General features: G+C 38.1%; 1 protein-coding gene across 7 annotated transcripts in view; it reads left to right on the top strand.

Moving 5' to 3' along the window:
- Positions 1-22,850, top strand: part of vav2 (vav guanine nucleotide exchange factor 2) — a 290,534-nt gene that overhangs the window by 197,245 nt on the left and 70,439 nt on the right. For all 7 annotated transcript variants that reach the window (XM_084745459.1, XM_084745457.1, XM_084745455.1 and 4 more), the window contains exons 3-4: positions 3,013-3,071; positions 17,344-17,412. In XM_084745459.1, the coding sequence (XP_084601585.1) occupies positions 3,013-3,071; positions 17,344-17,412 (128 nt within the window). The remainder of the gene's footprint in view (positions 1-3,012; positions 3,072-17,343; positions 17,413-22,850) is intronic.

Genomic DNA, 22,850 nt, shown 5'->3' with positions numbered 1-22,850 from the left:
TTTCCACAAAGGCAATGAAAGCTAATAAGACCAAAGAAATAGAGCTAATAATGGTTCTGGGGCAGTGTGCCATATGTGATCCTTCCCTGCAGCATGGGCAGGTGGGCAGCATGCCATCCAGCAGCACAATGGGTTTATCCACAGAGATTTATTAAACACCCAAACCACTGGCTAAATTAGCAATCTATTCTTCCCCAATCACCTCTCCCTGTGGTTCTGCCTTTGTCTGTGTCTTTTTCTTTTTTGGTCTCTATCTGCAAGAATATATGTGAAGGAGGTGTGTAATGGTAGACTAGCCCCATATTGGACCCATTAAGCATGAAGACGACGGCCTATTACACGGGTCTTTAGCGACACAGAAAAATAACCTCTTATCGTCCTGTCGAGCGGTGGTCCATCGAGGTTTCTCTCCATACACTGTAAAAAAAAAAAAAAAAAGTCATGCAGGAATTTAGTGTAATTAACTAATCTCTTCTCATTAACTGAACGAAGTGCGATGCATTTAAGATCATTAAACTTAAAATTTTTAGCATTTATTTCAGAAAACCTCTGAAGTTATAAACATGATTTCATCTTATTTGAGTTCTTTTAACGTAAATTGATGTGTTTAATGACCGTACTGTACAGAGTACACAAATCATCAAATTAAGCTTGATATGATGATATTATATCATGATAAACATGATAAACATAGCAGACTTCCCAGCATGCATCACAATGATACAAACAGTGCAAACCATGATGGAGCTTAATATTGAATTTGTTCAAATAATAAATTCTTGTTCCACAGTGTGACTGTTTTATATCTTAAGCCTGTTGAACACTTCTTCAACATAATGCAAATTCATTTTTGAGGGTCATGTCCAAGTCACACTACTAATCTTTGTTGAGAAAATTTGTTTTTCTTCTTTACATAAACTTGAATCTTTGAAAAAAAGTTACTTAGTAAACTCATTGAAGTGAAAGTGAGTAATGGTTAACATTTCAGTGTTTAATTCTCAGGACCCAAATAATGACAGATAAGGTTCACAATTCACTGGAACAAATTTTAAAAAAGATGTTTTTGAGTTTCTAAAACCCAAAGATTCCAGTTTGTCTAAAGAAGAAAAGTAAATTATCTCAAGTACAGATTATAAGTCGGCAAAACTATTTTTCATGTTTTTTTTTGTTTTTTTTTTTCAAAACTTGAGAGTTTGAATTGGGCTCAAAAGTCAAAAATCTGTTGCAGTAAGTTGCCTTGAAATGTTGAGTTGTCTCAACTTCTTTGTTTTTACAGTGTACAACTGAATTCTATCAAGTTTATTTCACTAGATTTGTTTTGAATCACTGAAAAATTACCTCAACTTAGCTATTCGAATTCAGTCAACTTGAAACTCTAAGGAGGCCTTCTTTTTGGAGTTAAAACAAAATGTTTATTTTTACAGTGTAGAGTGGTTTAAATGTAAATGAACATGATGTATACATCCTTCATAACAGTGCTCCATGTAATCCACTCTACTCTCTACAACTGATTATGATAAACGTGAGAACAACTTCAATAGAGAGATTGAAAGGTTTCGGTCAAGAGCGCTTCAATGCTAGTACTCCGCACTCCTGAAGTGGTGGTCTTCTCTTCACAACAGCCATTAGCATCGGCTCACCTCGAATGTTAAATACCACGAGTGCTGAGAGACACTGCATTGTCTGTTTAGACAAGAGGGAGTTTGATGAGAGGCTGTAGATGACACACCTGCCGACGAAGAGGGGTTGAGATAACAATTTTCTCCTCCCTGTCGGGGAGACATCTGGCGTTGCCACGGTGTTGCAAGCCGAAATACACCCAGGAGTGGGTAATGAGGCATACGAGACAGGGTTTGTGTTTTGGTGTGTGTGTGTGTGTGTGTGTGTGTGTGTTCGAGGATGTGTGTTTTGGGACGGTGGTTCCCTCATCTTCCTAAACTAGCCTCTGTAGACTCCGCAAGCACGCCATCTGTAGTCCTCAGCCGTAAGCCCACTTGCGTGTGACTCCTAAGCAGCGTTGAATCAGCTTAAATAAAGGCTCACATTTAACCCTTTAATACTAAAAAAAACCTGAACAGGAGAAAGAGAAAGTCTGGAGGTTCACAAACGAAACAAAACAAGATGGAAGCAAATGAAGGAAGATGTGGGGATGCTTCGGTGCGTGACTGCACATGTGTGTTTGTTGGTGTGTGAGTGGTACCCACCCATCCGTGACTGTGCACCACATGTCTGTGGATGTCACCATTAACGTGGTGGCCTGCATTATGTTTACACACAGTCCTTTGTGGCGCCGCATATGCCTGAGAGGGGTTGCTAAGAAACACGCAAGCACGGTTAGATAATCACCCTTGAAGAGCCGTGAATGTTGAACTGAAATGGACATATTTGCTTTTATGTGGGAGCAAATACAGTGTAGTTTGATAATGGCTCCTCCTTTTACCATTGTTGATTTACAGTTGATAGCTGTCTCTGATGATTTGTTATTTTTACAGTCGATTGTTGCCTCAAATGACTTTTCTTTAATTACTTTTGTAGCTGATTATTGTCTCTGAATAAGAGTTTTTAGTTACTTTTGTGGCTGTTACCTCTGCTGATTTCTTTTTAGTTACTTTTATAGTTGAGTGCCTCCTTTGTTTTAGTTTTAAATGTTAAATTTTAAAGTTGTCTCTGTTTGTTTCCAGTTACTTTACGATTTGTTTTTAGTCGCTTTTGTAGTTGATTGCTGCTTTTGAAGATTATGTTTTTATTACGCTTGTCACTTCCTTTTTAAACAATTTTGTTACCGTTTTGTTTGTTTTGTCTGCTCTCCATTCAAAGTGTTTAGTAATCCTGGAGTATCACAGAATAATAACAGCATCAATGAAACAAGAAAGTCACAAGAAACCAGAAATAAATATTGCAAATTAAGTGAAATGACTGTGCAATCAAATGGCAAACAGTAAAAAATTGTGCTTAAAAAATGTAGTTTGTTTATTTGTGTGACTGATTATCTCCGATCTCTGTTTATTTCAGGTAATCTCCGCTCTGTCAAGGATCTCCCACCACAGCATTGCACAGATCAAAGGCATCAGGTATGTGTCTCATTTGTAACTCCCTCATTTAGTATTTGCGCAGCCAAACGCTTGAGAGGATCAGTGTCAAAGAAGCCGTCTGGATGAATGTATTCCACATGTACTCCAAGGCCTATATTAAGATGGAGGTAGCTATTAACATCTGCTGCTCATTTAAAAGTCGATTTACATTTTTAGGCAATTAGCAGCAGCTTTTAGCCACTGTTATCTTGCAGGGCACATAATAATCCACAACACATTTCCATCTGTCACTCAAACACTACCGCAGTACACTATTTATGTAGACGTTTAGTAACACTACTGTCTGAGTCAGAAAACTACATTGTACGTTTTTCACAGATAATGTGAGGCTGAGAAAATCCTTCACACCGCTTTATCAGGCCTGGAACGAGCTTCTGATTTCTCTTCATTTGCTCGATCTGCTTGGAGCACGGTGGCTCACCGGCGCCACATAAAAAGCCATTTTATTCGTCTGAGTAACGAGTTGATGGAGCGCGCCCATTAGGAACCACGCCAAGAAATGAAGGGATAAGGAAGAGTGTGACAGAGGGAGAAGGAGCAGGTCCCCCGCCGTTAATAAAAACAACACAACCTGCCGACCGCTGGCGCATTCACTGCCTGTCCACGCTGACCACTCTGCTGTGAGGTGTCAAAATCAAGAATCATTTGACCTCAGAGTAAATCACACTCTTACTTACTTTCATCTCATCAATCAGACTTCTGAACTTAGTAAACTATTATTCAAAGTTTAGATTCTCAAACTGTGAATCAGAAGTGCTCATGAGTCTAGCTTTATTGCGAAAGGAATTCGTTCTCACAAGCCTGTTTTCCCTTCAACTTAAGGGACAAGCATCTGAGCGCTGAAGTGTCCTTGAGGCCAAATGCTGAATTCCTTTTGGTCCTCGGGGTTACCCTGACCTTTTAACATGCGTTGGAGGTGGACGTGAAAATACATCGGCCTTACAGGGCTCAAGGAAGCGTGACTTCATTAAGTGAGGTCAAATCTGGCTCATGGCCGGGACAAGAAAACACTGAGTAAGGTTATTAAATGGTACGCTGAACTACATTGTCACAGGGATTGGATGGTTATCAATGCCTTAATTAATAAAATCTAATATATTTACTATAATATATCATATAAGAACCATGATGTGTCATCAGAAATTAAGGAAACATGCCAAGTTGAAATGCTCGCCTCTCTGACAACAACACTTGCAGCTATGTCCTCCTTTAAATTTCCATTTGGGGCTGGAATTACTGTTTTTGTATGCCTGTTTAGTGTTAATTAGAGCTCAAATTAATGCTGAATGTTTGCCGAATGAGTAAGTGTCTGTTTGTAAGCTGTAAGAAATCATTAATTACCTTTTAGAGGAAGTAGATGTTTGCAACGGTTAAGTTGGGCAAAATGTTAATGGGGTCTGGCAGGTAGAAGGCAGGCAATGACTGAACTCAAATCAGCGTGTGGATTTTCAGAAGAATCACCTCAGCCACTTGGACTGCGGTGCTCAGTTTTGGAAGTAAAGTATGACTTGAAATGCAGAAAAACAAAAAGTTTCAATCTTTTTTCTGTCACGCTTTCTGCCAACAAAAGTTCACCACGATAAGTGCTAAAACCATTCTCGCCGTCTGGTACTGTAAATTCAAGTCCATTATTCACTCGCCTTTGAGCTGTGATTTTTCTCTCCGTCTTGCTGGGACAATCTCAAGGTCTCTTAGCTCTTAGCTATTCCTGTCCTCTTCACTAAGGACTTATCTACTTCAGATTCCCTTTATTTGTGCTCTGCACTTCATGTGCAAGTGCCTTGTTCGAGCCTGAACAGTATACTGTGAGTGGCTTCCCATGGTTTTGTGTGAGATGATTGGAGACATCTGCAAGTCAACCGCACAAATACAAGAATTGCTGCGTTTACATGGACACCAGCATTGCACAAATAATCAGAATAAAAGCTTAATCGAAGGAGACTGATCTCATCCGACCCAATCACATTTGGAGGAGGGGACAGAAAAAGCGGTCAATACTGGATGCAACTTTTCTGTTAGACAAGGTAAAAGATTTAAAGACCCTTCTTCTTCTTCTTCTTCTTCTTCTTCTTCTTCTTCTTCTTCTGTTAAATTTCTGGCACATTAGACGGTGGTACCAGTTTGCTCATGTCATAAAAGTCTATCTAATTAATGCTTTGGGGCATGTTAACACATTTTATAGAATCATTTTATTTAGCATAAACAGTTAAAGCTACTACAAGGGACTTTTTGCTGATTTTGGAGGCCCCTGTGAATGAAAGCGGTAGTGTTTGCACCAAATAACCACAAATTATAACCGCAAAAATAAAATGATCTCAACTCCTGCTTCCTTTTAACTGTCTAATGTGTTACTCGCTGTAACTTTGCCTGAGAAAATTTAAACACAGGCTTGTTTCATCTTATTTCACAGTGACTCTGGCCCGGTGGCAGACTCTGGGAATAACTATACAGAAATACTGCAGTTTGACGACACTGAGGTGCAGAGCAAGGTGTTCAGTGTTAACCATGACAGTGCGTAATGGAGCATTAAGCTATCATCTATCTCTTACTACTTTCGCTACAGGATTTGACCACAGGGACATGCGACAAATGCGTAATGAGGGCCGGGGCTTGTACTGTATGATCTAGCGTGAACAGGGTGCTGCTATCAAGTGAAGCACTTACACAACATTGATGTTCACTGACCCCATTTGGCCTTTCTAAAGGGTTTTCTCACCCGCTTCTTGGTGATTCTGCTTAGGGCAAGGTCAGCTGCATTCAAAGGTCCAGGGACATGTCAGACCTCTTCTGTCTCGCTTCAAAGCCCCTTTCAACTACTGTATGTACAGACCAGTCAACAGCTATAAATCATTCTAACACATACCATACCATACATGTAAGTAGTTTACCCTATAGACCGATTGCTCATGCCCTCCAGGTCTACTTATACAATGATGGGGTCATGAATAGCACCTTTCAGAATAAGATAAGAGATAAGAAGTATCAAAACATTAAATCAAATCAAATTGAACTGATTAGACCGACTACAACAAAATCATTCCTTTTGTTGGTGGTTTATTTTTTTGTTTTTATTCTGTATGAAGGGAAATTACAAGAAGTGATTTAGAAGATGTTCTGATCTCCGATTCTCAAGCAGAGATTTCAATTCAGTTCGGTTTTACTTATATAGCTCCATCATAACAGAAGTTACCTATTCATATAGAGCAGATCATACTGTTTTAATTAGAGTTGCAAATTGTAAGCACTTTTGTTAATCAATCATTGGTAATATTGGGGATCAATAGATCCATTAATTGTTATTAAAAAAAACAAAAAACTTTGCTTATACCAAACAAGACCAAATGCATTTTTTCCCCTCAATCAAAGGTTTATTTCTACAGCAACATATTTCATATTCTCTGACAGCATTACATAGCATTAAACATTACATATAAAGACATAAAGGCCTTCATATTGAATAAATATACCTGAATATCAGAAGACATAGGGAACATGCTCATAAATAATCTCTGTTATATGTCAGATCCTTATTTGATAGTAAATTGATAATATTTTGCTTGATTGATCCAAGGCTTTTGATCAGCTGAAGATATGACAGGACAGGGGAAGAAAGACTGGAGGAATGACAGGCAGCAAAGGGCTGCAGGCTGGAGTCGAACCGACAGCCACTTCAGATCAGGCCACCACTCGATCACAACCTTGACAACCGATTAATCGGTCATTGATTGATCATTATCATCCCTACTTTTAATATTATTTACAGAGAATCCATAGTTTCCATCATGAGCAAGCACAAAGGCAACAGTTAATAAGCAGAAGCCTCAAGTGGAACTAGACTCTGTGGTGGGCTGTGACCAGTTTACTCTATTTTTAGATTTCCAGAGTTAATGTGCCAACTGAGTATAGTTTATGTGGACCCCTGGAAGACTGGCAACCGCTAGTCTTCAAACCAATGGGGTACCAAATAAAGAACAAAGAATAAAGCCTGTATTGTACTTCTGTAAAGTTGGAAGGCTTGTGAGAAACAAATTGGCAAAGTTCTTCAAGGGAGATGCCTCGATTCCCAGACTATTACCACGTTTTCAAATAATTTTAGTACAGACACCACAGAGAGAGTTCCTCACTGTGTTAAATCTCTGGGTAACATTACCACAGGCACATCCATTGACATCCTGTTGAATCTCATTGATCTTGTCTTTGATGTGTGTTCGCTGTAATCAGATGTCAATAGTTCATGTCTCTGTCACTATGTCAGCATTCCAGACCCGGTTGGAAATGGAGCCTTTATTTTGAACGCTCCTCTGCACATTCAGTGACACACTGGACGCACAATCAAATATTTATATCCTCGGTACACTGTCTTCTCCTTCGCCTTGTTGTTTCTATTCTGTCTCATGTCAACATCCTCATGTGATCTCTGCAACCAGCCAGAAGTCTTCTCTTGTGTTCAAGAGTATAATTTTAGCTGGGTACAGGGGGGCCTGACTTTTCAACCCCCTAGCATCTCCAAGTGGTATTATTGTTTTGCTGCTGTGACAAAGACAACACTGTCAAAACTATTTTTTCTCCTCTATATGAGTCCATTCCTACTTTACTTAATATTTTTTTTTTATTATTCAATGAATATAACAATTATTTTACCCAGAATGAAAATCAATAACTTTTCTCATTAATATTTCATTATTGTGGCATATTTTAAAATGAGGCTAATTTCCACCTGTTTAATTTACCCTATGTAGTCAGATGCCTGATGGGAAAAATACTGGACCTTAAATTCAAAAGGAATGCTGTGAGGTATATTAATCTCATCACTGTGTCAACCTTTTCCCCGATCTGCAGAGTCAGTATTTTTACTTAAGACAGTGTTTTACGTCTGTCTAAAATACTCCATGCTTTGACTAGTTGCAGCATTTCATTGTGACATGCGGATGCATGTTATGCAAATAGACATATTTCCATAATCAGTGACATCAGTTACATCAATGAATTGCCCCAGCCCTATCGTTTCGCTATACGGAAGCAAAAGACTTCTATTTCTTTACACCAATCACAATCATTTTTGATGGCTCCAAGTCCAGGATGCTGCGAGTCAGACGAGTGTCCGGGTGGAGGGGAGAGTTTCATTGGAAAACGGGTGAATTTGTTCATTAATTTAGTCTGAAAAAATCAGACGAAAGCAAGGCTTATGAGGAACCATTCTAAATGTGGATGGTATCATTCTGTAGCCAGTACAATCTGCAGTCAACATGAACTTCATGATGACAAGTCAAAGCAAAAAAATTTCCATTTTAAAATTGGAGTAATTCATTCAAATCTCTCTAAACAATGTTATTTTACTTCTTAGCTAATGTAATTCACAGGAGTCTGAGTTGATTAAGAAAAACGATTATACATATTTTCAATTGTTTCTTCATTTCATGTTTTTTTTTTTTTTGCCTTGGTTTCATCTCTGGCTGACTTTATTCCTCACACTCGTGAAACCTGCATCTTTCATACGTCCACGCCTCCATTTCTGAACAATTTATCGCAAAAACTGTCAATCAAAAACCAGAGTTGAACCCAGTTTTATCTCTTTTTGTCTAAAAACCTAAATCCTCTTTGTGTCTCATCCTCCCATCTCATGTGCTCAGGGACTTGACCCCGTGTTTCTCACAGCTTATCTACAGTATAAGCCTGCGTCATCCTCTGCCCTGTTATTCACCCCCACCCTTCCTATTGCTTATCTTCAGTGTCCTCAGCTAACCCCGGTCTCTAACCTTCAACCCTGTTACGCTTCACTGTCCTAGTTCATCATCGATTCCCACTGTCGGGGTTTGTGTCCTGGGTACCAGGGATCAGGGTCGTCCTGTAGAGTGTAGAGAGACGTCAGCTCAGAAACCAGACAGGGAGCGGATAATGGTAGTCAGCGCACACTGTCATCTGTACAGCACATTCTTCCCTTGAATATGATTCTTGATTCTTAAATGAAACTTTGTTTGGTTATTTGTGAGACTAATAGTCTTGGATGATGCTTTACATGTAGGAGTAATTTTACTTGTGAAGTAAATTATGACTGTATTTGATGTGATGAAATACAGTGCGGTATTTCTGAATTTAATTTACAGAACAATTACTGCATCGTGATATATGTACCATTAACATGATATAAAATTACATTTACATTGCCGAAAAGTAAAAATCATGAGTTCCAAAGGATTAAGACAAATTACAAAATTGTGACAATTCAAATGATTAAAAATACTGATATCATCTAAGGGAAATAACTGAGAGAAACACTAATAATTAACCAATTAGTATTAGAAATAAAGATAAGAGAAAAGTAAAAAGAAAAAGTAAAGAATAAAAATGAAACTTAAATTAAAAAGAAACAAACCACACTCATTACTTCAAGCTAAAACTTAACTACTTAACTGACACAGAACTAAATTTTAGGCTGCTAAATAACGATTATTTGCATCATCCATCAATCAGCTGACATTTTGTCATTTAGTCTATGAAAATGTCAAAATATCCTGTAAATGATCAGTCATAATTTCCTAAAGCCCAAGGTGATGTTTTCAAATTCCTTCTTTTGTAAGAAAGCAAGCAAAGCTTTACATTTCATTTGAGCAATGTAAAATGAACATGGTTAAAACAGATCCATAAAAAATACAAGTGTTAAACAACAAACATTAAGATGAATGAAGAATGAAAGATGAAGATTAAAACAATATATAATAAAATTAAATAGTAATTAAAAACAGCAGTTGACTGATAAACCTTTAAAAGTTGAGCAAAAATTAAAAAAAGAACAAAAATAATTAAAAAAAACTAGTTAATTTAATATAAAATATTAACCTTTTGTTGATCAGCTAATCAATTAATTGACTCAGTTTTTCATCTAAAGTCCTTCTGTACCAGATGAAAAACCCATTTGTGACATGAAAGGTACATGTAAGAAATAGAAATTAGAAACATTTATATTATATGTAGTATTTTATTACATACACACTATATACATATTGCTGGAGAGATGTAGTATAGTACAATTTGTTGGACTCAGCACCAGGACAATATACAAGTGCACATGTTTGTACATTGCTTTTATTTTTAATATGAGGAGGTTGCAAGACACAGCAGGAGAACAACAAGCATCATGGTTTGCACTTTTCCTCCCTCCCCCCTCCCTCCGTCCTTTCCCTGATCCTGTCGGCACAGCTCTGCCCTCTCACACCACTAAATTACATCACACACATCAGTATGCACTCATCACTTTGCACATACACTCCTCATTTTTCACTCATGCCGTTTGAATGCATCGCGTGTGCTAATTTAACACATAAAAGCTGTGGAAATAACTCACTCATGCAAAGAAACGGGCTCTCACTCAGATGTTGCAGTACTTTGCACACGCACGCACAAACACACACCCTCCCCAGGCGAGAGCAGCTCAGAAATGGAACTGCATATCCCGGTTTTAAAGGAGGGGCGGGAGGGTTTATAGACAGACCAGGTACAATAAGTGGCAAAGTGCACTAGCTTGCTCGAGCTGCAGCGATTTATCGACCCCTGCAGAAGCGGAGCCGTGTCCTGGGACGTGAAACTGCTCCCAATGCCGGCCATTTGAGCTGCGTTCACACCTAACGACTACACCGCTGTTCTGCTGTTTGACAATAGTTGATCAATGGGACCGGCTCACTGCGGCTTTGTACAGCTCACATGTGCCAACAATTCCCTTTACATCAGCATCAGCTCTCAGGACAGTGAAGAAGAAATTAGGCAGTGAAACTGGCCAAGAATAGGACAGTACAGAGAGTAAAGAGTTTGGTTGGATAAGATTAGGACATGAAACCTGGGCCCTCAATTATTAGAATCATTAGTGCAAAAGAAACATTATTATTTTCTCAATGTCCTCTAGTTGTAAACTTTTAAATAATCAGGAAAGCTTTGTCAAGATTATGAATCGGGTTAATCGAATCAAACAGCAAATTAGACAATAACAGAAATGCATCCCACACATTCAATCCCTCACGCCTTTCATAGTCTCCCTCAGGGTTATTTTACAACAACTTCCTACGAGTTTCCTAGAAAGAACAAGGCAATTTGGTGGAAAAATTACTAATTTGCTTGAAAGAAACATTCTTTAATCCAACTAAATATCCATTCTACAGACAGATTCATTATTCTCTCTATATATGTTGAATTTTAGGCTTGCCTGTAATACTGTACTTATTAAAACCTTTGCATACATTATTTGGGAAAGCATAAATAATGTGATGGAAACATATATTTGTTCCATCTCAAGTTGTTCATTATTAAACAGGAAAAAGTCAGTTTCATGATTACCACAGCAGGTTTTAAAAGGTCACATCTATCTTCATCAATCACTGATTTAATGCACCAAGATTATTCCGGTCAACTGAAGGATATTTTAAATTCTGTATCTTTACTGTGAGTTTATATTTCCAGTGCAAAACAGAATATTTCCATTTATAAAACATTTTGTTCAGTTTCTGATGCTTCAATATCTCCCAGTTAAAGGGGAGGTGGTGGTGGTGGGCTTCAGACACTTCATAAAACTTAAAAATAAAAAGAGACAGAGAGATACAGATGATGATTTCATAACTTTGAATATTACAATATTAATCATTCTGACATTTTGTAGGGACAAGAATTTTACTGCCAATGAATATTAGATTAGATAAATACAATATTTGCCTGATTTAAAGTCACTTCTTGCATAAGCCATTCTCACATCAGGTCTTCTATCCGATACAGAGACAGAGACAGATAATTTTGTCGGTTGAACAGATACAGATAATGTCGTCTGTGTGCACTTTTACTCTCTATAAGGCTTGCAATTGGATTTAATTGATAAATTATTTGGAAGCGTTATTGTACTCTTTTTCTCTTTATTTTTTTTTTTATCTTAGTGGGTACTAAAATATTAGAAAATGATGGACTTGTAGAATAAAGCAAACATAAGAGGTGTACAGCTAAACCAACAAAACACAAAAAATAAAATAGCCCATTAAAACTTAGAGATATACAGATGAACCAGCAAAATAAAGAGATATAAAAGAAGTAGAAATATGCAAAAAAAAAAATTACAAATTTATTACAACAGGTGAGATCAGGAAATTAATCCGTGTGTCACTGACAAGCATAATGTTTACTTGATTCATATTTAACTCTTATAATGATGCAAAAGGGGCCACTTTCATGTGTGAATCATTGTATGAAATATATGTCTCATAAGACAGACAAGATATAAACAGGTGTTGTGGAGGCATTGGTTTTTTTTGTATTTCTTTTCCATGGCAGCTGAAACTCTTAAGATTTAAACAGAGGAATATTGCTTGTTCTTAAATCTACCTGCTGAATTCACACAGCAGACCAAATATGAGCAGACAAATCTCTGGACCACCTCTAAACCAACAAAGAGAGCAATATCCTCCTAATTTTACCTAAAAGAATCATTTGTGCTCAAACAGTACAGATAAACACAAACACTAACAACAAGTTAAATCGGGAGAGCTTTTGGACAACATCAGCTCCAGGGGGAGGTGTAAAAAATAAACTCCTACACTTTTTATTCTATGAAAATACAGCTGATTACCGAGAAGACCCTTTATAAAGCTCCACAGCATCCACCCTTACCACATGTAGACCTAAGCAACATGAAGTAACAAGCTTGCAGGAAAGACAGCAGAGCAGTGCTGAATCGCCGAGAGACGGCTCATCAGTGGAGTTCTGATGAAATTATAAACATAGTTCAATTACACCTGGTTGTACCATTTAGGCAAAATGAAAACGGCAGCATCGGACAGTGCTTGGCTCCGCAAAACAACACTGAGGTGATAGATATGAGCGCGTATCTCCACAAACTACTATGTAATTAAATTTTGCCCTGCGGGACTCCATTAATAACTTATAATATAATGCACATTTCATTGTAGGGGGCCATCAGATGTGGGTGTGTTATTGCGCTCTGGAGGAAGCGCCTTCTGCGCTGTGTTGCTGCTCATAACAGTGAGTGAGGACGTAACATAAATCAGATGAGGCAGTTTTTGGATTATTATTGTTTCTTAATAATAGTACTCATAATTAGCTTCTGAAAATACAGAAGTTTTAATGAAGTCAACTACTTAAACATGGAAACATTTACAAAGGTAATGAATCAGAAGACTGTGCAGGCTTGCAGGATTCTTTGTGTGTGTGTGTGTGTGTGTGTGTGTGTATTACAGCTGTTGTGGGGACATCACATCTGTTTACATACTCACATTGTGGGGACCCTTGTTCCTTATGAGGACCGATCCTTATGGGGATCAAACACCAGTCCCCATAAGGTAAATCATTACATTTTTATGGATTAGGGTTAGTGTGAGGAGGTGGGTAAGTTGAGATAGGTAGGTAGGGTTAGGGGTAGAGGTAGAGGTAGGTGGGCAAGTAGGTAGGTTGGTAGGTAGAGGCAGAAAGTTAGGTGTTGGGGTTAGGGTGAGGGGGTAGGTAGAGGTAGAGGGATAGGGGTTAGTTTTAGTTAGGTAAAGGTAGGTAGGTAGGGGGTTAGGGTAGGGAATTTGTTAGAATAAGTCTCCAGGAAACGAGTGTAAATCAATGTTACATCCTCTGAAGTGATGGAAACTCGACTGTGTGTGCTTGAGTGTGACCGTCTGACCTTTGACAGTCTAGCTGAGCGTTCATTAACTTGATAGCTGACACAGTGTTTCTCTGTGCCCACTGCTTTAATTACACAAAGGCTAATTGGCAGTGTCACACAGACACACACAGCTGGACACACTCACACAAACCTGCGCATGTACTAAAGTAAAACCACAAGATAAACCACTGTTTTTGTTGCTTTATTGTGCTCAACTTTCACTGGGTGCGATGTGTGGCCTTTACGCTCCGACAGGCCACAGATGTTTGCTCTTTATAAAGACGCGGCTGAATCACAATAGAGTGACTCAGTCGTCTGATCGTATCTCGGGATTAAACACAAAGGATTTCAAAGTCGAGTGCTCACGGAGAGTAGGCTGCTTTTATGAGAGCTGCGAATGTCTGGTCTCTGACACTGAACTGTCCATATCGTCTCCCGGCTCGCTTCACACACACACAGAAATTTCACTCTTTTTCTCTTTGTTCCCAACTTTCCTGCTACATTTCTCCTGAACTTCCCCACATGTTCACATTCATTCATTTACATTGAGGCTATGTGTTGCATCAATCCAAAGGCAAAGAATCGGGTGTGGTGTAGGAATGAAACAGTTTATCGATAAACTGCACTCAAATGTCTAATCAGACTAAGATGAACAGTTTTACCATTTTGAAGACAATATTTGTTTCATCTCACAATTTAAAAAAAAACAGTTTGGAAATAGTTACGGTTGAAGAGACAAATTTTGTGCTTATTTCTTGCATATGTCAGCAGACATGGAGACACAGAAGTTTGTTATTGAGTAGAACTTTTTAAATGTGGTATGTCCCACTTTGCACAGTGGGTAGTGTATCTGGTTGAATAAATTGGTTTATTATGCCTTCCAAACATACTGAGGACTTCCAGAATGGAGGTGGTTTGGCTGACATTTCTGGTAAATGGAGGCTAAAAAATAAATATTTTTTTCTTTCTTTTGACTTGATGATTACTTTGGCAGATAAGCCACATTGTTGTAAAATGAAACATAAAAAATACAATCTTTTATTATTTTATATTCCTTAGTGATTGCAATAGATCTTTGAATTGATTACCAATTTGCGTAACAATTATATGTTTGAAACAAACCACTTACATGTTTGAATGATGCTAGTTTCACATTAATAACAAGCTTGCGTCGATTGAAATATTCCAGAAAATGTTATGATTACATTGCTATGTTTTAACTTCTTATTGGTCAATCCTGAAACCCTCTTACTCCCATCCCAGGCTCTCCCCCTCAGTTCTCCATCTTTCTCTTGAATAATGGAAGGGTTCATTGTATGGGTGTGTGTGTGTGTGTGTGTCCAGTGGTTCTTTGACAGTAGGAAAACAAATCATGTGTTCAGTAGTTACATTAAACAGTGGGAGTCAAGGTCAACCTTGCAGAGCTGTTTGCCGTAGCAGAAACCACTGCTGGCTGCTGCTTTGTGTAGGATTTATTGCTCGAGGAGAGAACAGCAACAGCAGGATGCCCCTGTCATTGTGAAAACAAATAAACAGGCCTAAAAACTAACAAAAAACCCTCTTGAACTGGAAAATGTCAGAGTATTGAGGCAGTTTTGGTAGTTTGAAAGCTGGTAATTAGCAATAAATACTACAGTACATGTTTTATTCCCAGACATTTTACCATCCTTACAGCCTGGAGATGAGCAGAGATAACCTGACTTGGGATCCGTTTTCTTTTTTAATAATACAGGCTATTTCCATTTCTGTAATGTTAGCATGGTTGATGATTAGTGCCGATCGTGACCTCTCTGATTTTAATGAGCTTTCAATTGTGCACGTTATTAAGGTAATAGGCTATAATTTGTAGCAATCAGCTCTCTTGAAAAAAAAAAAAGAACATATCATAAACACGGTTGAGCAATCGAGATCTAATCATGCACTTCAGAATAATGTTGGCGGAAAACAGATATCTTTAAAAAGATTAGAAATAAATCCACCCTGTTTAATGAGCTAATTGATTAGTCATCCATTTTTATGCTCTGCCACTTCCCGGGGAGTATGGTGTTTGTTGACACTGCATGAGCAGGAATGAGGAAATTTAAGAAGAGGATCGGGATGAATTTTTCAGATTATTGCATGAAGGCCTGACATAAATGCTTTCACACTGTAAAAAAAAAAAAAAGTTGAGAAAATTTCAAGGCAACTGTCTTTTGAATCAAACGCAAACTTGTCAGTTTGGAAATAAACTAAAGAAAGAAAAGGTTTTTCAACCTATAAACATTTGTTGAGATGATTTACTTTTCTTCTTTAAAAAAGTGAATATTTGAATTTTAGAAACAAAAAACGTATTTCAAATATAATTAAGTAAATTATTTAATGAATTAATAATAAATTAATAATTAATAATGTTATATTTTTCACTGCAACCACCCTGCAAAAAAGGTTGACACAACTCAAAATTTCAAGGGAATCTACTGCAATAGATTTTTTTTAGATGGGTTTAAGTCAAACTGTTTTCAAATAAACTAAAAACATTTGTTTTGCCAACTTATCTTTAGTTGAGGTAATTTTCCTTCTTTAGATGGAGTTGAAAATATTAAAATATTAACAGTTATTCGTGCTTATTTCAGTGAGTTTACTCAATACTTTTTTATATAATATATATTTTTGGGTTTCTAAAACAACTAAAACAAGTTTATTGAAGGAAGAAAAGTAAATTACCTCAACAAAAGATTAGCTGTTGGTAAAACATGTTCAAAACTTTGAGCTAGGCTCAAAACCTAAACATCTGTTAAGGTAAATTGCCTTGAAATGTTATGTTTCTTTGTTTTTTTTTAAGGGCATTTAATGTTCAAGCACCCAAATGAGAAGAGAGGGAAATTGGATTCACAGCTCACTGTCAACAGTTGATGAAATACAAAATTTGGGGGTTTAAAAAAACTCAAACATTCACATTTATGTAAAAAACAAGTAAATTATCATTGTGATTCAAACTCAAGATTGAGTTTGACTTAAAGCTTAAAACATTAGTGAAGCTAGTTGCCTTGAAATTATGAGTTTTCTCGTTGTATAGTCTGGTTATGTTATTGTAGCTTGCTGTGTGTTTCACAACCATTGTGTTTTCTAACAAGAAGTATACAAATGAGTAGATAAGATCACTTTTGCTGCATTAAAAGAAATCTACAGCTCTAACTTGACATTTTCAATATTTTATGTTGTTCTACATTGTCCCTGAGGGTCCTTGAAAGCAGCACAAACCCCCTGAGAGGATTTATAAGACACCTGGCCATCCATCTGAAAAAAAGGCTGTTTTCCTCCCTGAATTCCTGAGGAAGTTGGCTGTAGGAAGATGCTGTGTTTTTTATCTGTCAGCAGCAGTGTGTTGATGTGTTTTGACAATGTTGTTTGTGACGGATGGGGTCCTCTGTTGAATACATCCTGCTGGATTGATGGAGCTAAGAGTGACAACCTGGCACATAGGACACGCAGTTTCTGACTGGTTATTTTTCTACCTGGGACACTGTGGTGTGTGTAGTAATAAAGTATTTTGTCTCTCATTCTGTGTGTGTGTGTGTGTGTGTGTGTGTGTGTGTGTGTGTGTGTGTGTGTGTGTGCTTGTGTGTGTACCAGGCCCTTTCCATCAGAGGACACAGCTCTGAATGAGGATGATGTGTACCGGAGCCTTGAGGAGCTGGCAGAGTAAGTACACAAAAGACACCCACTCAAACACACCTGGGAGGACTTTTCAGAAAGTTAAATTCATTCTCAGGAAATTTCTCCTTAACTAAATGCCTCACCCCAGCCCAAACCATAATTTACTTAACCCTTAGACCTAACCCTTATCTAAAACAAAAACAAATTTAACCCTAAAATGTAATGTTTTACCTTATTGTCTCAATTTCTTGTCCCCAAATAGAAGGTAGGTCTCTACTTTGTGACTGAGTAAACACATTTTTGTCCCCAGAACATGATGAGCACAATTACAAAAAGGCACTTATACACATGATCAAGAGTGATCATTGACATTTTTTAGCTATTATTGGGAAACATTCATATTTTTATTCATTTTTACCTTAGATTGCTTTAAGCAAATTTTCAGCATATTCTGGATTTTTCACTAGAACATATCTCTAGCACATTAAAAAGGTTGTGTTTCTTGCAGTGAAAAGAAAATTGATTGTTGTATTTTGCAGTATTCATAAGTCCTGCCCCTTTTTGCCCTGTGCCCCAATGACAGTTGAGCAAACTCAGTACCTCAACTTTCTTCTTTTCCTGTAAAACCAATATATCAGGTCAGATCTTAACTTAGCTAATGTTAGCAAAATGCGAGCTTAACTAGCTAGCTAATGATGGATGTGGATTACCCAGATAGTTGGCTAGCATTTTGCTAACATTAGCTAAATTTAAGACGTGAATCTGCAGTATGTTGCTTTTACATGTTTCCCAGGAATATCTTCCACCCAACTTCAAAGTTTGCTTGTTTTTTCCAAAATAGACCAGCCTAGCATTATTAGATTTTTTAATTTTTTGTTTAGAAAATTTTAGTGAATTGAAGTCACAATTTTTAGTTACAATATTTTAGTTGTTTTTTGTCGCTTTAAATGGTTTGCATTATTTAAAACTGTCTGTTCTTTACCACTGAATAAAGTCCTTTTATGAATTGAACAAAATTACCTCTCATGCCCCCTAGGGCTAGGATAGATTTTTGACATTAACTCACATAATTTGTAATTGTCTAGTAGATGTCCAAAAGTTTTATTTGTACTAGACATCTATGAGTACTGTTTATCAAAGCTTGAGAGATCTAGCATCAACAGCAAGTGCAACAGTGAATTAAAAATCACTACTACCATCCCCACTTTCCCCTGTCATATAAGAATGAATGCATAGGTCTTTATTGATGTGTCATTATTGATGATCAGACATTGATCATTTTTATAATTTGTTAGGGAGAGGGGTGAGACAGACAAACAAACAGACATCATCAAGACTGATGACTGATGTTTTTTAGCTATTGCCGGGCAACATTAAGATTTTTTTAAACCTTAGTTGCTTTAAGCATATTTTCAACATGTTCTGGATTTTCCGGGAGAACGTATTTTTAGCAGATTGAAAAGTTTGTATTTCCTGTTTGATTTTACATTCGACAGGCTCCTATTGTGATGTGAACGGCTCAGAATACGATTTTAAATTAGGAAAAAAATACAAAAGTGCTTTTGAATATGCTGCAAATCAGCCAGAGTGAGTCAAAATAATATACTGAAAGAAATACATATAAAAAAGCATATCTGAACACAAACAATTCTCCACCCATCATGTATGTAACACACATCTTGTGCTGTTTCAGAGTGAAATGTGATTGCCACTTCTTCCAATTTCCTCTAACTGCCTAATTACATAAGCGTGGAGCCCTCTGTCACTCTGCCCGTTGCTATGGTGACACCAACTCTGCTCCAGCTTCTGGCGTGGCTGCCTCTCCGCCTGCCTCCGCGGCTGGTTCAGTGTGTGTGAGGTGGATGGGTGGGTTTTATCTGGGTGTGAAACGGAGTCGAAGGGTCTCGGGGTTGGCAGCAGTTCCAGTGGTGACAGCAGCCACTCAGCTCAGATTAATGGAGAATAATTAGTTAACCGCTCTGAGATGGGTGTCATTCATCACGGCACGATAGGGGAGAGGAGAGCGGGAGATACAGAGGACGGCATGCAGGCTATAGATATATGCCCGCTGAATACATGATTGTGTCGTTCTTTAGGGGATGAGGAATGTGCTCTTGCTAGAGGAGAGGAGTGCCAGCCAAGCAGGCTAATGCTGGATTAGAGTGCAGCTTAGCCAAACATGTAGCCCTGCAGGCTCGGAAAATGGGCCCTTACCTTGACAACTGAACTGAATCTTGCAGAAAAAGAGATCCGGAAGAGAGTAGAGGAATTACTAAAAACTTGTTGATTTAAAGATTTTACTTAAAGGACCAGTGTGTAGGATTTAGTGCCATCTAGCAGTGAGCTGACAGATAGCAAACACCTCATCTCACCCTCCCCTTCCGAGCATCAAGGAAAGCCTGTGGTGGCCGTTAAACTCGGCCAAAATGCAAACACAAACACGTTTTGGAACAGGGTTTGAGGCCAATGTAGAATCATGGTGGCCTCCGTGGAAGAAGCCCTAAGCTTTCTGTAGAAATAACATCTTATCCTAAACAAAAATTAAAATGAATCTTAATTTTAGGGTGATTAGACACTAATGAAAAGACACTTATGAAGATTTACATTCTATTTCTGCCACAATCCGATGATAGAAAGCAAATATACAAAGTCCTGCCCCTTTTCACTCCAATAACAGTTGAGCAAGCTTGGTGTCCGGCCAAACCACAGCCAGCCTTCCTTTCTCTGTTAGGTTCATATATGTTGACTAGAGAACCACATTTTTAAGATGTTCAAAAGATGTTTCTTGGGTCCTATAAATGTGGCATTCACATCTTAGATTAACGAATGTTAGCAAAATGCTTGCTCACTAGCTAGCTAATTATTGATGTAGATTAGCTAACTAGTCAGCTGGTCTTTTTCTAATATTAGCCATCAAATGTAAGTGGCTAGCTAATGATTGGTGTAGATAAGCTAACTAGTTAGGGAGCAATTTACTAACATTAGCTAACTTAAAACATTTAGCTTCTATCTTTTATTGCTCAGCAACATCTTTTAACCATCCTAAAAAAAATGTTTTCCAACATAGCATATCTCAGTACAGTAAACAGGAAGAGACAAAGTTGATGAGGTTGTGCTGGGTACCAAGCCTGATCATCTTTTATTGGAGCACCGAGTGAAAAGGGGTGGGACATAGCATCGGTCAGTTGGTCAATTGGATAATTTTTTGTTATGTGCCAAAAAAATTTCACAATTTTTTTCTGCATTCTGGTATTTTTTATTGACCATTGTATTCCATTTCTGCATGAATTTATAATGGAAATATCTTTGTTGTTGTTTGGAAAAGAAGAAAATTCAGGTGCCAGGTGACAATTCATATGACAATTAGCCTATATGACTAAATCCAGCACACTTACATGATGGACTCAAGTGTTCATGTTAATTAATGTGCATTGTAACCTCTTCAGTAAAAATAAACAAACATAAAATAAAATGGATTATAATGGAGTTAGACATAAAAGTCCTTTGGTACTTTCTTTGGGGAGAAAATGCTTGTGTTCTAAATATTTAGGGGACCCTGTCCACTCCATCCCCCCCAAAAGCTACACCTCTGGCCTTACTTACTCTGTGTTTTTTCTATAACTGGTGGTCTCTTTTCTGCCTCAAACCTCTGACCAGCAAAATCTCCTCTTTCCATTAATGGGTTTTGACCCCTGTAACCTTCACTGAGCTTCAAGCTTGAGTTCATGTGTTTTTTTTTTTTTTCTTTTTACGTGGTCAGTGATGCTATAACACACTGCTCTTTGTGTAACCTGTAGGTGCAGAGGGTCTGACTCTTACTGAATTAATCATGGTGCTCTGCCGCACGACTGCTCTTGACCTTTTACAGAGAACATGTATGCATTTTGTTTCATCAATGGACGGATGCATAATTGATTCATCAGCAGGTCCTGCACCTAATACAGTTGGACACACTTGGCGCATAGGCCACACTAGCGATAACCTCGCTCTCAAAGACTTATTAATTAGCCTGAAATATTGATGCATTCATAATTTACAATGAGTGCTTGACTGAAGTGCAGGAGAGGACAATGATGATCTTACCACAGTAATAATAGTCGTTTTTATTTTTATGGATGTACCATTACAGAGCACCCCAGAGGAAGAAAATAATACAAAGACAGGACATATGGTGTCATAAAAAACAACAGCATGTAAGGAATAAAACAGCATTATTGTCACCAAAAATATTTAGTGTTAGAAAATACAGCTGCATGGAGGAGTAAAACATGTAATAGCAAACAATAAAAATCAATAAAATGGTATCATTAAGTTCAGTGATAAGATGACAAAAGATAATAACTGCTATGGAAAGCAATCTATAAAAATGGATTTTGAGGAGAGATTTAAAAAACAGGGCCATGCCAGCAGGCCAGACGTTAAATGGAAGACTGTTCCAGTAGCCTGTGCTGCAAAAGATCGATCAGCAATTCATTTTCATCTGGAGCAGCCAAAGGACTTGAACTGATGCTCCCGGCTCAGAGGTCTCTGGGGATAGCTGGAAGTTCAATCTTCACTAATGTAACAATGGTCCACTGTATTTAAAAGGTATAACCAGGGCAGGGATTTCACGGCGGCCACTGCAGTTTGACTGTTTGACCATTTGGCAGTTTGGCCTTATGCCCCTCAAAAAATAATATGCTCTGCAGCCTCAGTGGCCTTGATGCCCCAACTGACCTTGCTGCCCTGGCATTTTGCCTTTGTGCCCTCAAAACAATGACACTACCAAAGGTCAAGTGGCTTTTTCCCCTAAAAGGATGAAATTCCAAAACTGGATCCGCATCCAGCCACTTGGCCAAAAATATGCACAGCTGACTGCATCATTTTAGAAGTTTAGTAGAGGTCACCTACCTATGGACCAGCATGGCTGATTTCCATATTTACAATATCATGTCAGAAGAACTCATGTCAGGTGAGGTGGATTGAGCTGTCAGTATGAGCTCACTTTATAATGGGCATTGTAAATGACTGGTATTGAGATTCTTTGATAGGATGCTCCTGTTTGCATTCTGCTGGACCACATTTGTTTGCAGGAGTGTCTCAGTCAGGTAGAGGCCAGCCTCAACCTAATTGAGGTCCCCCGGGTTAATGTGGTATACCTGATCTGTACTTCCTCCCTCTGGCTTTGTGATGTTGAGTCTTCGCGTCGCTTAACTCTGAATCCCTCCTGTTTGGAATGACTCCATCCTGGAGTTGACAAAGCATGAAATGGGGGGGGGGGGGGTCGGGCCCAGTCGCCAAGGGACTTTTTCCTCGACGAAAAGCTCACATAGATTTCCATTCGGAAGCAAACAGTGTCACAAGCCCTTTGTTTCACTCTTTTGCAGTTGATTTTGCTCCATTAATCCCTTGGGTAGGTTGACATGAAAAGTCAATAGCTTGAGAATGGATTGGGCTCAGCTGAGGTATTATTTACTGCAAGGTATTAAGTCACAGAGGTTGAA

This window comes from Lutjanus erythropterus, chromosome 20 (genome assembly GCF_056507025.1).
Source record: "Lutjanus erythropterus isolate fLutEry1 chromosome 20, fLutEry1.hap2, whole genome shotgun sequence".
Taxonomy (NCBI): domain Eukaryota; kingdom Metazoa; phylum Chordata; class Actinopteri; order Lutjaniformes; family Lutjanidae; genus Lutjanus; species Lutjanus erythropterus.
This window is presented reverse-complemented; position numbering and strand designations above follow the sequence as displayed.